Here is a 17,810-nt window from a genome sequence, read left to right on the forward strand (position 1 = left end):
TACCCTCGATTTCCTAACTGATGCAACAATATTCTACTATGATTCCCTCACTTTTCTGTCACCCCAAAAGTTGCTATCTGTTCCATTCTTCTGGGGCAAATAAAAGAACCAAAACAAGATAAAACCACACAGCCTGTGCAAGCATCCCTGGTGTTGCATCTGGATTGCCCTAAAAATCCAAGCCAGGAGAAGATGGGGTTTAAAAAAAAAAGCTTCGGAAACACTGCAAGCTTTGCAAACTCTATTTGAGCTAGCTATGGGGCTGTGTCTTGGTGTGCCTCCCCCTCCCACAAAGTCTCCTGGCAATGCAGCCTTCCTAACACTGGCCTGACCAGTATTATAACGAATATCAGTTTTTAAAGTTTGGTTTAAAGGGGAAATTTAACCTTTTAAAATACCAATCAGATCTCACTGTAACAAAACTCCAATGGACTGTTCCACTTCTGTGATGTTTACTTAACTGTTGGAAATAAATGAACTATCATCTAAAATTTGGACATCTTTTATAACAGACTGAGACTTTCATTAGAATGGTTACTAAACAGATTCTGAAAAACACATATAGTACTAATAATACATAAGGGTTAAGAAACTATTAGAACTTCGATTATTTCAAAATAATGAAATTCACTATTGCAGAATGAACTATATAAGGGCCAGGTATTATTCAAAAGATGAAATCTTTGAAGCACAAAGATAATTATTTTAGGGCATACTAAAAGGCTCAAATGTCTTTACTCTCCATCCAATGGTATTTTAGATCATGGAATTTTACAGATTCTATAAAATATCTCTATGGTTCCTTAGAGGAAAATACACAAATTGTTGTATATGCACCAGCCAAACCCTTGTTTGCAATGCCCTGAAACTGTACATCACTCATGCTGAGATTCTGGCTCAAAAGTTTAAGAAGGATTGCATTCAGATCAAGCTGTCTCACTTTGAAAACCAATGGAAGTTAAAGGTCAAATAAAGCCCTAGCATCTAAACTTCCAAATGTCTCTGGCTTGAGCACTACTTTTCATAAAAACAACCATGTGTTACCTGAAATTCGAATATATTTGGTAAGTTACAAAAAGAGTTGCTGAAAGCCATTCCAGGCACTGGAGCCCATTGGTGTTCAACACTCGGTTACTCTCAGAAACGAGGGTGGCCAAACCGATGCCAGCGAGGACAGCCACCACCGCATTGCTCTGCATCCAGAATCGTTCTACCTGTGCAGAAGACATGCAGAAGTACATCTAATTGACTGGTTTATGCAATCAGGTACTTAAATATTTAAAAAGTATATTGCATACACCTTGTTGTTCATGCCTGCTGTCATTCAGGTCTTAACTGATTTCCCCAATCCAACTCCAGGTCACTTTATTTCTCAATTTCCAAATATTCCTCCTTTCTGTCGTGACATGTGACTCTCACATTCTTCTCAGTCCTATGGCCTTCATCTTGAACCTCTGCCATAGGTAAGGTGGAGAAGGTGGAGAAATGCTTTTGCTTTACTCCTGATGTTTCCTTCTCGGTGGAGAAGCTCCATTAGCATAATGTCCCCTCACTGGTTTCTTCCGGTAGGATTGTAGGGCCTGAGTTGATAGAAGAGTTTGGGATCTGGGTCTGGGCCTGTGTAGCCTGCCCATTCCTTTCTGTTTTTCTTGGAAGTGACAGACTTGTCCAGGGGCGGACTCTGTGACTGGCGCACTGATGGGGTGGAAGTGGGGCCTGGTGGGTAAGCCTGTCCATTCTAGGATGCAGTACAAGGAAACCCCCTTGCCCACAGGTATATGCCGCATTCTCCCATCTCAGTGTTATCAGCAATAAAGGTGATTCTTCCATCTGCTCTACTGGTTTATTTCATTTCTTAATTGATTCAGAACTCAGGTGAACTAGGGTATTATTTATTAGACCTCTTAAACACACACACACACACACACACACACACACACACACACACACACACACACACACAAATCCTAGGTGATTTCAGCTGTTCAAAAAAGAGCTTATAGTTTCTACTATACAGAGGAAGAAATCCCTTAATCTCAGAGAAGGCAGCTAGGGAAAAACAGAAATGTGGTGGCTCTTATGCACAGTTCTAGGCCTGGGTAGGTATGAAATGAAGGAATGTGTCAGTAAGAACCCCCAATTACAACCCATATTTCTTTGCTATTAAAAAAAACAATTCCTGGAAAAGTACAGTAGTACCAGTATCTGCAAGTACACACAGAAAATGACCAAGTTAAATCTACTTTATATTAATTTTTCTATTTAACTACTGTGTTAACTTTTCATTTTTCTTTTGCTAAAAAGAGGTCCGTACTTACTGGTTCAGTAATTTAACTTTTCACTTATAATGTATATATAATTCGAACTACTTCTGAAATAGTTTGGTCTACAAGATTCATGAAAGACAAATCTGTACATTCTTCACCAAAGTTTCTGATCAAGGATATGTCTAAGTAAAACTTACCACACCCATGAAAAGTGGTTTTGAAATATCTAAATTTGCTCTCCAAGCAAAGAACAATGAATAAATGCAAAACATTCCAGTGAAAAGCCATACTAATGATGGGTTCTTTCTGTCCCTATAAAAAAAAATGTACAAAATTACTTACATGCATGAATATTGATAATAATATTACATGGTTTTCAACTACATTAAAAAATATTTGCATCTCTAAAGCTTCCTTATTTTAACTAGGAACAAAGAAAGATCTCAGTTTAAATAAATCTGAGTTGGAATGCATAACTAAGAGTACTAAATTATGTACTGTACCATATATTATAGACAACTTAACTTGGAACTATGCAGCAAAAAATATAAAGTTAAAATCCACAGAAGAAATACAAAGAATTAACCTTGTTAAATTTAAGATGTAATTAAACATTTACAAGGCAAAGAATAATTTTATTTATCAAAATTATAAATATTTTAAAATGACAAATCTCAATGTCAATGAGAATGTCATAGTATGAGCATGCTAGTATAATCTTCAAGAAAAGTTAATCTGATAATATATATGAAGAGCCTTAAAAATATTCACTCATTGATCAATAATTTGACATGTAGGCATAAATCTTTAAGCAATAAACAGAAATGTGGATAAAGATTAATCCATAAAAACGCTTTGGTATTACTTATAATAGCAGAAAAAGTGGAAGCAACCAAAAAATCCTCAAATATGAGAACATTTAAATTATTTTCCTAAATGATGGATGGAAAATTACATAGTCACTTAAATGGTTTTAAGTATTTATTTTTATGGTATAAGAAACTGCTCATAACATTGTGTTAAGGAAGCAAAACTATAAATGTATATATATATACATTTAAATCAAAATACATTCAACAGAATAGAAAGTAAATGAACAAAAATTAATGGGGGTTAATAGTGCTATACTTTTTTAGATTTTTTTAAATCATTGGAGGTTACTTTTATCTACAGAGGAATTCAAATAATTGTTTCTTTTGCAGTGCAATGATAATAGTTGGCTATGGGCAGAGTAAGGAATCAATCAGAAGTTTAAGGATCTAATGACTTGATTAGTTAGACTGCAATCTGCTGCTCTATCTTTCATAATCACTCATTTATAATTTAAGAAAAAAACCTAACAAGAAAGCAATATATATTTGCCTCAGTAGAAGTGGTTAGAGCCATTTAAATAGAGCAATTTAAAATAACACTGGCAATGACTTATTGCAAATACTAATTGATTTAATGAATATGGGAAAAATAACAGGAAAAGGATTTATATTACTCACTTTCTTGCTAAACATATATTTGCCCAAATTGCAAGGGCTTGAATGTTGAATGAGAGTTGGGTCCTCATATTCATTACCTGAGAACTGTAAAAGATAGATTATTTTTTACAACTTACTTGTGGTCAGAAACAAATTTGGTTAATTCCAAATAAAACAGTTTTTGTAGAACACATCTGATTATGTACTGAATAGTTTATAAGAGTCATATTTTTAAATGATTGTTTCTTTTAAATCCAGGAGAAAAATGTAAATTCAGGAGAAAAAGCTAAGCAGTTCTAAGATGTTTTCTAATTGTAACACTGGCTTACCAACTTAGAGAATTTGGGATAGCAGCAGAACAAATAATTCTTCTGTATTTGTAACACTAGTACACTCTATTGATGTTGTAAACCAACTTGTATCCCCAGTTAGTTTGATAAGAAGTCATCTCAAACTGGTTTTGAACTTTCTTCTGTCACAAGTGTAGATGTGGCCTTCAGTGATTTAGCAACTGATAATAAAACTAATTCAAATAATTTTCTGGACATCAATCATGAAGAAAAAAAGACAAGAGAAGTGAACTCCAATCATTCCTTGCTGGGTTATCTTCTTCCTTAAAAGGCTTCCTTGTTTTCTATATTATTTGGTTCAAACCTCTGAGGTTTACGAAACCTCTGAGAAGTGTATTTTTTCCAACAATTAAGCTAAATACATCCATTAACTAATAAGCATTTTCCAAGTGTTACCTGAGTTTTAAAACAGTTCTAGCAGTCTGCAATTTTTTTAAAAAAGAAATGACTCTGTACACCATCTTGGAGAACATTCCTCTCCCTCCTGGCAATTTTCCTGGAGAAAATGTGATGCCGTAATGGTGGAAACCACACAATATGTACTTTATTAATGAAGACTCATCTACTATGAGAAGATATTCTTGCTCATTATCAAATACACTTGAAAAATTGATTCCAGCATGAGGCCCATTTCAAACCATCTTCAAAAGGAATGAAGTCAGTCTCAAAATTAATTCTCGGAGATCTGTTGCTTAAATGTAAGCTCTAAAACATGCTCATTGCCTAAGGTTAGATTCAATAATTTCCTTTTATAGGATTGCAATTTAGAGATATGCATGGGGAAAGAATTTAATTTGCTTGACTGGAAAAGGGTAGATGATTAGGTTCAATCATTTTGAAGGATTTTCTAGTGAGCTAATTATGAGTTGCCTTTCTCAACACTCTTGTCCACCTGAAACAAAGACTAGAAATTCTCTCACAATCAGACAGTGCTAGGATTATGCCTCAACTCTACATTATGATTTGGTTCAAACAAATAGCATGAGTGCTCATCACTTTTGTCAAGATGTTTTTCTTAACAAAGGGATATAACCTAACTGCTCTTACTTCAACGTAAAGGAGGTCATTAAGTTCCTCAACAGATAACTCTTATGGGCAAGTAATAAAAGTTAAATGTATGGTCTCGGATTACTCTTCAGAGTTCATTGGAGTTCATGTGGGATTTGTGAACGCAAAATATACCTTTAACCCTGAATGTGCTAACAACCCAGAAGGCAGCTTATGAAAGAACAGGCAGTGAATCTTTTGGAATGGAGCAAAGCAGAATAAAGCAAAGGCCCAGAGACATTGGTAAAGTTGTCTTTATCTTTAAAAGGGAAGCTGATCTTTGTGCTAACTTCTCCACAACAAAAAAGAGAAAGCAGCCACAAAAGTCTCAGTCAGACATAAAAGTAAATATTTAAAATCAATGTGAGAACCATCAAGAAGTTACATAAGAATAATTGGTGGCAGGAAAATATTTTCAAGATATAGTATAAAATGAAAAACGGCAGGCTAATAAAACAGAATATATATTATGATCCGATTTCTAAAAACAAAAAAAATTAGAAAGATACAGACAAAAATGTTAATGGATTAATAACAGCAGTTATCTCTGAATGTTACAATTACAGTAATTTTAATTTTCTTATTTTTACTTGTCTGTATTTTCTGAAGTTCCTATAATGATTATGTATTATTTTTTTGGAGTAGGGAAAAAGGTCATTTTTTTTTTTGGTATAATTAATCTACAATTGCATGAGCAACATTATGGTTAAAAAAAGGTCATTTAAAAAGAAAAAAAAAAGGCAGGATGGAAGGAAGCACGAAAGCTAGCAAGTAAACAAGATAGCATTTGTAAGGATCTATGAACTGCCTCTTATGTAGACTTGAAATATTCTCCCATCTCCCATATTTTTTAAATGGTTTAAACAGTCCTGAGAATCATAAATTAATAATTAGTTAGGATATCACTTTAGTGTTATAAAAAACTATTCTTCCTTATTTTAGATTGAAAATATAAAAATATTACAGGATTGGTAGTATGTAAATTATCTTAATCTATATAGGTTTTAAAGCAAGTATTAACCCACTTTTTATAGAATACTAGTAGATAACGTAGACGAAATATATTCACTTTAGCTGGTTCTAATAAGGTTGGATGTTAAAAATATGTAAGGCAAAAACAGAGCTTAGGGAGAGTTTAAAAGTTTTAAGAGACATTAAATTAAGCTCTGAAGAACTGAAAAAGCAAAGCTCAATCCAAAATAACCGGAAATAATTGCTCTGATTGTAAATAAGTTACGAAATATCTCTGAAAAAAGGAAGATACATAAAATCAAAACTAAGAATAAATTACTTATAAAGCAACTCTATATTGTGTTATTTTGTAGCCAACTGAAAGGTGAACCATTTTACTTTTATATATAGTCTTCTAATAGTTTTATCACTGTTGTATTTACTGGTCAATAAGCTTTACCTTATTGAAGGAAATGTTAGAATATATGACAGTATACACAAACAACTGTTTACTGCACAGGTGAAAACTACTTCTTGGATATACTGCTTCACAAAGAGATAAACTCAGAAATCCTACAAACCATTTAAGGGAACTAATAGAGAATATATTTAAAAGCAATTTCAAATATTTCATACTCACAGCAGAATTTTAGACATACTGGATCCTACTTCAGATTTGGCCTAAACATAAAAGAGAAAAGTTTACTTGCATAAGCATTAAGCTTAAGCTTTGTGAAGCTATTATATTTTAACTGTCTGGATTTAAAAGATATATGGTTTTTGTTTGCTTGCTTTTTTTAACCATAATTGCACTCTCTGTTTTAAAATCTCAGTATAGTTAATAGTTGATATATAATATTATATTGGTTTCAGGTGAACAACATAATGATTCAACAATTATATACATTATGAAATGCTCACCATAAGAGTTGTTACCAGCTGTCACCATACAAAGACATTACGGTATTATTGACTATATTCCCTATGCTGTACATCTCATCTTCATGAACGTATTTACTTTAGAATTGGAAGTTTATCCCTCTTTATCCCCTTCACCTATTTTGCCCATCCTCCCTCTCTCCCGCACATAGCAACCACCAGTTTGTTCTTTGTGTTTATGAGTTTGCTTCTGTTTTGTTTGCTTGTTCATTTGTTTTACTTTTTAGATTCCACATATAAATGAAATCATATAGTATCTGTCTTTCTCTGTCTGACTTATTTCACTTAGCATAATACCCTCTAAGTCCATCCAAATTGTCACAAATGACAAGATTCCATTCTTTTTTATGGCTTAATAATATCCATTGTATATGTACTATATCTTTATCCATTAATCTTTTGATGGACACTTAGGTTGCTTCCATATCTTGGCTATTGTAAATAATGCTGCAATAAACACAGGAGTACATATATCTTTTTGAATAGTGATTTTGTGTTCTTCGGGTAAATTCCCACAAGTGGAATTACTGGGACATATGGTATTTCTAAAGATACATGTTTTAAATATGCAGTGCAACATCTGTCTTCATTCAAAATCTTCAGTCTTACAGAACTTTTTAAGAGAAGTCAGTGAAAACTAAACATGGACAGCCTTTAGGAAGAATTTCAGAAATAATTGGGTAAAAATTAGTTAAACTATTCCAGCAGGAATGATTAACACATTAGTGAATTAATAGACTTTACACTTTTGTTACAAAGTCCCTTTACACTCTTTTTGGGCACTCTGATTAGAGCTCATTATTACCTGTCAGTCTATAATTTCACATGTATGTGTGAATTATACAAATTTCAAATCTGGAATGGCCCTCAAGCAATAGTTTAATGGAATAACCAATACAAGAGAACCAGAATATAAGTTTAAAGTATCAAACTCCTAAATCAAGAAAACAATGTATACATACAAACAACGTATATAATGTATAGTTAAGGGATAAATGGTTTAAAAAAATCTATCCCCCCACCATTCATTTAAGAACCAGAACCACATGAATACTGTAAGGTATCTCACAAAGTCCTCACAGGCCTCACCTTGCTCTTCCCTGGTGGTAACTGTGAACTTGAATTTTGTGTTAACTATTCTCCTACTTTCTAAAGATACATAGTTTTACTACTTTTGTATGTATCCTTGAGCAATGGATTGTTTCATTTTTACATGGTTTAGAATCCTGTATACATGGTGTCATAATAAAAACTCTTCTGAGATTTGCCTTCTTAAGACACAAAAAGCACAAACCATGACAGAAAAACCATGATACAGCTCTCTATATTAAAATAAAAGACAACCTGTTTATCCTTTCATTTTTCAGATAACTTCTTCTGTAACCATATTTAGTATTTTCCCCTAATTTATGTTTTAGAGAAAGCAAGTCCTTTTGAACTTCTTTAGAACACACTAAATTTCATAGATTTAGTGAAATTGTATTTTATAAAGAACTTACACCAAAGGTATTACACTAAATACTAACAGGAGAACTATTCATCAAATATGTAAAAAATAAAGTGTTTTGACAAAGGTTGAACATTTTGAGTTTTCTGCCTTTCATTTTTTCCAAATATTTTTAATCACAGACCAAGCGCCCAAAGTGATACCCAATCCTAAGAAGACTGAAGTACTTTAAGCACTGGAAGCTGAATCTTCTTAAAGCTTGTTATGCTGAAAAGTATATTCAGGATATACAACAGTATAATGTCGAGTTAAATGATTCCAATTATTTTCTAAAGTATGTTAGAGGTCACATTCCAAGGGGCACATCTGTTATATATATAAAACAAAATAAAATTTTTATGTCATTGACAAACTTTTTCTTCAGTCAAGGTCCAGGCAAAACACTGAAATTTTGCTTCTTCCTTCCTTAAAAAGGCTATAAATTATAAACTTACCAGACTGAATGTTCCATATTCTTCCCTGAGAAAATGCGTCAAAAATCCTAGCAACGTTGTCTGATCTCCCCAGCTCCAACGGGCTTGATTGAGGTGGCAAGAGACAGGAAGGTAGAAATAGGGCAGCAAACCAGCAGAGAAGTGCAGACCCAACTTCAGCAAAAAGCCCAGGGAGAGTTCCTGCAGCAGAGCACATTGTATGGCATGACAATGTTTATTTTAGTCAATTCATCCTGGAGCTTCAAGAACATATCAAGGAAAACATCAAATATGTTTACTTAGAGCTGATCTCTCAATTTATGTTAAGTCACCACAGAATAATATGTTACACTTTCTGATTACTGTGGATTACTAGAAAATTGCATCAGCCTGAGCACCTTTGCATGGCAGGTGAAATCTGAGTGAAGCAAATGTATTAGCAAAGACTCATGAGTATCATGTTTATTGCATCTTTTACATTTTAAACCATGTCACAACATGCAGCATTGCACAGCTGAGATAACCCACTTAGAAGCTGATTCAGTTGTTTGGCTGATTTTGAACATGCCCAAAATACTGTTCTAATACCAGTTCACCTCAACACCATCATCAGGAGTAGACTTCAAGTATATACTCTATTATGATTATACATTGAGAATATAATTCTTTCTACAAGAGTTTGAGATATTTCATGGAAATACTTGGCACAAATGAAACTAGCTTTTCAGTAACCTCCCAGCTCATCTGAATGCTCTTCAATGTACATACAGGATGGTGTGCTGAAAGAAATTTGTTGTATACAACAATGTTGCCTCATGTGAGAATAAATTTCTTATCTGCTAATTTCTAAAAGAAAGGGAAATACTAAGTCTTAAAAAGATTAAATCCAAAAGAACCCTGGTAAACTAAACAATTGCTTTAGTAATTGGGAAAGGGGATTTCTTATATTATAATTGGAAATTACCAAATTTTCCTTTACATTACATTACAAATTTTCCTTTAAAGGGAAATTCATATGTGACAAAGAATATAAGAACCAAGGTTCTCATTCACCAGTAGATCAAGCAGCTGACTTAGTATTTTCAAATGAACATTCTTTATTGAAAATGGAATATTTTATTATGGCAATGATTTCATTTGGTATTTGTAAAGCGGTAATGAGATACATGAAGGATGGCATGAGAAGACTATAAGAAATAACTAATTGAACAACATGTCTTTGCTATTCTTAAAAGTAGTTTAAAGAAAGCAAATGTGCAGTTTCTGCACATTATAAAGTTCAATTTAAAACGGCAAGTTGCAGGTGCTGCAGAATTTTTCATTTGTGTGGAAAATAAACAGGGAGACAGTTGCATGAGAGCTGTTTCAGAGAGTGCAGGAGAGTGGTTCTGAGCCTAGATGCATATATTTTAGATTACCTGGGGTGCTTTCTAAAAGTATTGATGTCTATGCCTCCCCCCAGATCAATTAAATCAGAATTATTTTACTGTGAGATCAGCATAAATAAATACACACAAACACACATATATACACACAATAACATGTGTATATATATCTGTATACATTTTTGTACACACACACACACACACACACACACACACACACACACAGAGTTTTAAAGCTTTCCAGATAACTAAAGTGAGCAGCCAGGGTTGCACCAACTGACCCAGGACTTCTTGCTCCACCCTAGTCATCTGACCATAAGATCCCACCTCCCTGTCACTTTATTGGTAGACCTTATTTTCTAGCCTCTGATGGAAATGAAAGGTCCTGAAGAGTCTATTTCCTAAAATTTCATCATTCCTGAGCAGCTGACCTAAGTACAGGACGAACAGACTTTCGGTTCAGTCTCGTCAACTCTGAGTCCTGCATGTTTTATACAAAGCAAAATGGCTCTCCTTTCAATCAACTAACACAAAACTTTGCTTTTTAAGTTCTTGCTAGAGAATCACCTGACATAATGTACCTTCTCTGATATCAGAAGCCTAGCTAAGAGTGACACTGTTAAGATGGCATAGCTCATTCCAGACTTCGTCCTCACAAAAGGAACAACTTGTAACTACTACTACCACTACTACTACTACTACCCACAGGCAAGACACCAGTGTGAAACATCCCAAAGTCGAGGGTGCAGTGGGAGGCTGAAGGATGCTCTGGACTGTACAGCCTGGGAAAAACCATATTAGAAACATAAGAGGAGCACTCTGACCACAGCAGTCCTCCTCCAGGCTGGCACAGCACTGCACTGAGGGGGCACCCTAAGGCTATGGTTTATCCAGTAGGCAGAGAGACCAAGGTGGAGATCCAAGTCCCCCAGCATTGCAGGACACTTTTCAAGAGGTTCCCTTGGCTCTCACCTCATGAAGACCACTGGGTATCAGACAGAGACAGAGGAGGGGAGCAGGATTATAGCAACCCGTGCCTATTACATCCTCACAGACTGTGTTCCTGCGTGCAGTGGTACCCGGGCAGAAATCCCAGCCAGTGGTTCAACCCATTTGTAGAGCTGAGCTGGTGGCAGATCCTTCCCTAAAATGATTCTGACTTCACTGACCTGGGGCATATTTTAAATAATAAAGGCCATATATGAACAAGCCCACAGTTAACATCATACTCAACAGTGAAAGGTTGAAAGCTTTTCCTCTAAGGAATAAGACAAGGGTGCCCACTTTTCCCACTCCTGTTCAAAATAGTACTGGAAGTCCTAGTTAGGGTAGTCAGGCAATAAAAATAAATAAAAGGCATCCAAATTGGAAGGAAAGAAGTAAAATTCTGTTTGCAGATGACATGATTTATATGTAGAAAATGGTAAGAATTCCATCAGAAAACTTTTAGAGCTAATAAATGAATTCAATAAAGTTTCAGGATACAAAATCAATGTATAAAAATTAGTTGTGTTTCTATACACTAACAACAAACTTAAAAAAGAAAGAAAATTATCTCATTTATAATAGCATCAAAAACAGTAAAATACTTAGGAATACATTTAACCAAGATGGTAAGAGATATGTACACTGAAAACTATCAGTCGTTAATGAAAGAAACTGAAGAAGACACAAATAAATGGAAAATATCCTGTATTCATGGACTGGAAAAATTAAGACTGTTAAAATGTCCATATTACCCAATGCCATCTAGATTCAATGCAATCCATATCAAGATTCCAATCACACCTTTTACAGAAATAAAAAAAAGAATCCTACAATTGGTATGGAATCACAAAGGACTCTGAAGAGCCAAAACAATTTTGAGAAGAACAAAGCTGGAGGCATCACACCTCTTATTTCAAACTGTATTACAAAGCTATAGTAATCAGGAGGCATTTCAAAATGCGAATGTAGTAACTTCCAGAGACACAACAAATCTACAACTACACATGGAAAAATTCCCCATGAAAACTACCTGAACATGCCCCTCCACAACAAAGGATCAAAGGGCCACACTGAGATGGGTAGGTGAGGCAGAGATGCAGTTTCATCAAAACCTCCACTCCCAGCACAGTGACTGACAGCTGGGAGAGCTCTCACAAATATGAAATTTCTCCCTGAGGAGCCAGGACTTTTGTGCCCTACATCACGTACTCCAAATCGTGGAACCTACACAGGGAGACAAGCTTCTCAAATGTTTGGTTTAACCAATAAGGTGTGTGTTTAGGAAAACCAAAGGGCTGTAGGGAACAGAGACTCTGCTCCTAGAGGGTCTTAGAGTAAGCAGCCTTACTCACTCAGGCACTGGCACACAAGCCCGGGTTGACAAGTGCCTAGACCATATGCAAAGGAGATTCATTTGTAAACTTAAGGCATCTTCCTTAAGGGCAGGAGCTTGTTTGGACTCTCCAGGAATGATGATACTGATGGGTACCATTTGCACTCTCCCTCTAACCTGCTAGCCCCGAGGGTGTGCCCTGTCCCTGTGCACTGCGCTGCACTGCTGCAGCCCTGCCAAAGCCAGCTGGCACATAGCCCACACAGGGGCAACTCTGGGGCACGTGGCTCTGTGGCCACTGGGTATTGTATTTTATGGTTCTACGGTTCTGAAACAACTAGAGAGACAGTTCTTGGCAGACTACCACCTGCAGGACACTGTACAGACAGCTGACTGAAACACCCCTCCAGTAAATTGGAAAAAAGCTTATTTACTTGATCTGGAACTCTGGCATGAAGGTTTACCACACGTCTAGAGGCTGTGGAAGTGCTCTCATGGAATGTAGGCCAGGGAATACCTCTGAGAGCTCTCTGAGCCTCACTACACCTCACCAACACCTCCCAGAAAGGAGCTCATACACTTGTCTGAATTTTGCAACTGTCGTTAAGAGGATATTTCCAGATTGCTTGGTGTGGAGACCAGCAGGGTCTACAATTGCAGTCCCAAGACACTATATACCTTAAAAGCTTCTGTCTAGCTTCCAATCAGCCTGAAACTCAGTGCTGACTGAAAGCCCTCCCTCTGGAACATTTACAGGTCTTGGCACAACCTCAACAACTGGAACCTATCAAGAAAAAATTAGACTGCCTAGACAATTACAAAGGTTCAACAGACAACCAAGAGCAAGGGGAAAGTAAAACAGTAAGATTTTTCTCCTGCACAAGTGCATGCCTTCAAGACTGGGAGAGATAGCCATTTCATCTGATACATAGAAACAAGCACAGAGAGTGAAGCAAAATGAGGAGACAAGAGGAATAGGTTTCAAACAAAAGAATAAGATAAAACCATGGATAAAAACCTTAATGAAATAGAGATAAGTAATTTGCCAGATTAAGAGTTCAAAATAATGGTCATAAAGATGCTCACTGAACTAGGGAGAAAAACGGATAAACACAGCAAGAACTTCCACAAAGGAAAACTATAAGAAAGTATGAGACAGAAGTCACAGCTGAAGAACACAACAGCAAAATCAGAAAATACCCTAGAAGGGTTCAACATGAGACTAGATGAGTCAGAAGACAGAATTGGTGAGCTGGAGGATAAGGGAGGGGAAGTCACCCAAACAGAGCAGCAAAAAGAAAAAAAATGTGAAGCTAGTTTAGGGACCCATGGGATACCAAGGGGAATAACATTCACATTATTGGGATACAAAAGGAGAATAGAATAAAAGGGGCAGAACACTTATCCGAGGAAATAATGGCTGAAAACTTCTCTTACCTCAGGTAGGAAAAAAATCAAGATCCAGGAATCCTAGGGACCCAAACAAGATGAACCAAAAAAGACCCACATCAAGACACAAAATCAAAATGTCAAAAGTTAAGGATAAAGAGAGAATCTTAAAGCCATTAAGAGAAAAACAACTTGCTACATAGAAGGGAATCCCAATAAGACTATCAGCAGATTTCTCAGCAGAAACTTTGCCAGCCAGAAGGGAGTAGCATGATACACTCAAAGTGCTGAAGAAAAATTTCCAAACAAAAATGCTCTCCCTGACAGGTTATCTTTCAAAACTGAGGGAGAAATAAGTAGCTTTCCAGACAAACACAAGGTAAAGGAGTCCATCAGCATAAACCATACTTACAAGAAATGTTAAAAGGACTCCTTTAAGCTGAAAAGAAAAAGCACTAAATAGCAACAAGAAAAAACATGAAAAATTCCACTCATAAAAGTAAATATATCGTATAGTGAATTGATCACTTTTAAAGCTAGTATGATGGGTAAAACACAAAAGTAGTAACTATAACTACAATAATTAGTTAAGGGATACACAAAATAAAAGTTGTAAAAATATGACCTTAAAAACATAAACATGGTGGTGGGGTAGTAAAACTGTAGAGTTTTAGAATGTACACAAACTTACCTTGCTATCACCTTAAAACAGATTGTTATATATATAGGCTATTATGTATGAGCTTCATGATAACCACAAAACAAAATCCCATAGTAGATATACAAAATACAGTTTCAAATAAATCTAAGAATAACACCATGAAAAGTCATCAAACTGCAAGAGAGGAAAGCAAGAGAAGATGAAAGGAACAGAAAAGAACTATAAAACAGCCAGAAAAAAATAAAATGGCAAAAAGTGTATACCTATCAATAATTACTTTAAATGTACATGATCTGAATTCTCCAACTGAAAGACACATAGTGGCTGGGTAAAAATAACAAGACCTATCTATATGCTGCCTACAAGGAACTCACTTCAGATGTAAGGACACCCACAGACGGAAAGTGAACAGATGGAAAAAGATGTTTCATGCAAATGGAAACCAAAGGAAACCAGGGGTAGCTATACTGATATCAGACAAAACAGATTTAAAACAAAGACTGTAATAAAAGACAAAGATGGGACTTACATAATGATAAAGGGGTCAATCCAGCAAGAAGGTATAACATTTGTAAATATCTTTGCACCCAACACAGGAACACCTAAAAATTGTTTATAAATAAATATATAAAGCAAATACTAACCAATCTAAAAGGAGAAAGTGACAGCAACACAATAATAGTAGGGGACTTTGATACCCAACTTACATCAATAGGTAGATCATCCAGAGAGAAAATTAACAAGCATACATCAACATTAAATGACACATTAGAAATGGACTTAATACATCTATACAGAATGTTCCATCCCAAACAGCAGCATACACATTCTTCTAAAGTGCACATGAAACATTCCCTAGGACAGATACTACATTAGGCCACAAAACAAGTCTCAATAAATTGAAGAAGACTGAAATCATATTAAGCATCTTTTCCAAAACAGTTTTATGAAACTACAAATCTATTACAATAATAAAAGTGGGAAAATCACAAATATATAGAGATTAAATAACATACTATTGAACAACTAATGGGCCAACTAAGAAATCAAAAGAGAAATCAAGACTTCAAGACAAATTAAAATAGAAATACAATATACCAAAATCTATGTGATGCAGCAAAAGCAGTCATAAGAGGCAAGTTCACAGCAGTATAGACCTACCTCAAGAAACAAGAAAAAATTTAAATAAACCATATCTAACTTTGCACCTAAAGGAAGTTAGAAAAAGAAGAAATGGAGCCCAAAATTAGAAGGAAAAGAAAATATAAAGGTCAGAGTGGAAATAAATGAAATAGGAACTAAAAAGACAATAGAAAAGATCAGTAAAACTAAGACCTGGTTCTTCAAAAAGACTGACAAAATTGACAAACCTTTAGGTAGATACATTAAGAAAAAGAAAGGGTTCAAATAAAGGAAATCAAAATGAACAAGAAGCTACAACTGATACCAAAGAAATACAAAGGAACACAAGAGACTACTATGAAGAATTACATGCCAACAAACTGGACAAACTAGAAGAAATGGATAAAGTCCTAGAAACATACAATCTTCCAAGACTGAATCAGGAAGAAATAGAAAATCTCAATAGACTTATAACTAGTAAAGAGACTGAATCAGTAATCAAAAAATTCCCCCAAAACAAAATATCAGGACCAGACTGCTTACTGATTAACTCTATTAAATATTCTAAGAAGATTTAATACCTTTTCTTCTCAAACTTTTCCAAAAAAATCAAAGCAGAGGGAAAGTTTCCAAACTCATTTTATGAGACCAGCATTACCCTGCTAACAAAATCAGACAACACCACAAGAAAACAAAATCAAAGGCTAATATCCTTGATGAACACAGATGCAAAAATGCTCAGTGAAATACTAGTAACCCCCCCGACTTCAAGCAAAAATGAACACATGCGAGTACATCAAACTAAAAAGTTTCTGTATGGCAAAGGACACCATCAACAGAACAAAAAGGCATCCTACAGTATGGGAGAATATATTGTAAATGACATATATGACATAGAATTAACATCCAAATATATAAAGAACTCACATGACTTAAAACCCAAAAAGCAAATAACACGATTAAAAAATGGGCATAGGATATGAAGAGACAATTCTCCGAAGAAGAAATTCAGATGGTCAACAGACACATGAAAAGATGCTCCACATCACTAATCATCTGGGAAATGCAAATTAAAACCACAATGAGATATCACCTCACACCAGTAGGGATGTCCAGCATCAAAAAGACTAAGAACAACAAATGCTGGCAAGGATACGGAGAAAGGGGAACCCCCCTACATTGGTCGTGGGAATGCAAATTTGTTCAACTATTGTGGAAAGCAGTATGGAGGTTCCTCAAAAAACTAGAAATAGAGATACCATCTGACCCAGGAATTCCACTCCTAGAAATTTACCCTAAGAATGCAGCAGCCCAGTTTCAAAAAGACATATGCATCCCTATGTTTATCATAGCACTATTTATAATAGCCAAGATATGGAAGCAACCTAAGCGTCCATCAGTAGATGAATGGATAAAGAAGAGGTGGTACATACACACAATGGAATACTATTCAGCCATAAGAAAGGAACAAATCCTACCATTTGCAACAACACGGATGGAGCTGGAGGACATTACACTCAGTAAAATAAGCCAGGCGGACAAAGACAAGTGCCAAATGATTTCCCTCATTTGTGGAGTATAACAACGAAGCAAAACTGAAGGAGCAAAATAGCAACAGACTCACAGACTCCAAGAAGGGACTAGTGGGTACCAAAGGGGAGGGGTGTGGGAGAGTGTGTGGGTAGGGAGTGAGAAGGGGATTGAGGAGTATTATGTTTAGTACACATGGTGTGGAGGGTAATGGGGAAAACAGCGTAGCACAGAGAGGGCAAACAGTAAATCTGCAGCATCTTACTACACTGAGGGACAGTGACTGCATTGGGGTATGGGTGGGGACTTGATAATATGGGTAAATGTAGTAACCACATTGTTTTTTCATGTGAAACCTTCATAAGAGTGTATATCAATAATACCTTAATAAAAAAATTAAAAAAAAAGAACTCACATGTCTCAACACCCAAAAAGCAAATAACCTTATTAAAAAATGGGC

At 35.5% G+C, this 17,810-nt stretch overlaps 1 protein-coding gene across 6 annotated transcripts in view; it reads right to left on the reverse strand.

Moving 5' to 3' along the window:
• The window catches only part of TMEM260 (transmembrane protein 260), a 69,033-nt gene that overhangs the window by 20,679 nt on the left and 30,544 nt on the right, over positions 1–17,810 (reverse strand). For all 6 annotated transcript variants that reach the window (XM_017661292.3, XM_017661284.3, XM_017661301.3 and 3 more), the window contains 5 exons: positions 8,965–9,144; positions 6,725–6,765; positions 3,758–3,841; positions 2,465–2,579; positions 1,045–1,214 (listed from right to left, as the gene is read on the reverse strand). In XM_017661292.3, the coding sequence (XP_017516781.2) occupies positions 1,045–1,214; positions 2,465–2,579; positions 3,758–3,841; positions 6,725–6,765; positions 8,965–9,144 (590 nt within the window). The remainder of the gene's footprint in view (positions 1–1,044; positions 1,215–2,464; positions 2,580–3,757; positions 3,842–6,724; positions 6,766–8,964; positions 9,145–17,810) is intronic.

The sequence above is a fragment of the Manis javanica genome, chromosome 8 (assembly GCF_040802235.1).
Source record: "Manis javanica isolate MJ-LG chromosome 8, MJ_LKY, whole genome shotgun sequence".
NCBI lineage: Eukaryota > Metazoa > Chordata > Mammalia > Pholidota > Manidae > Manis > Manis javanica.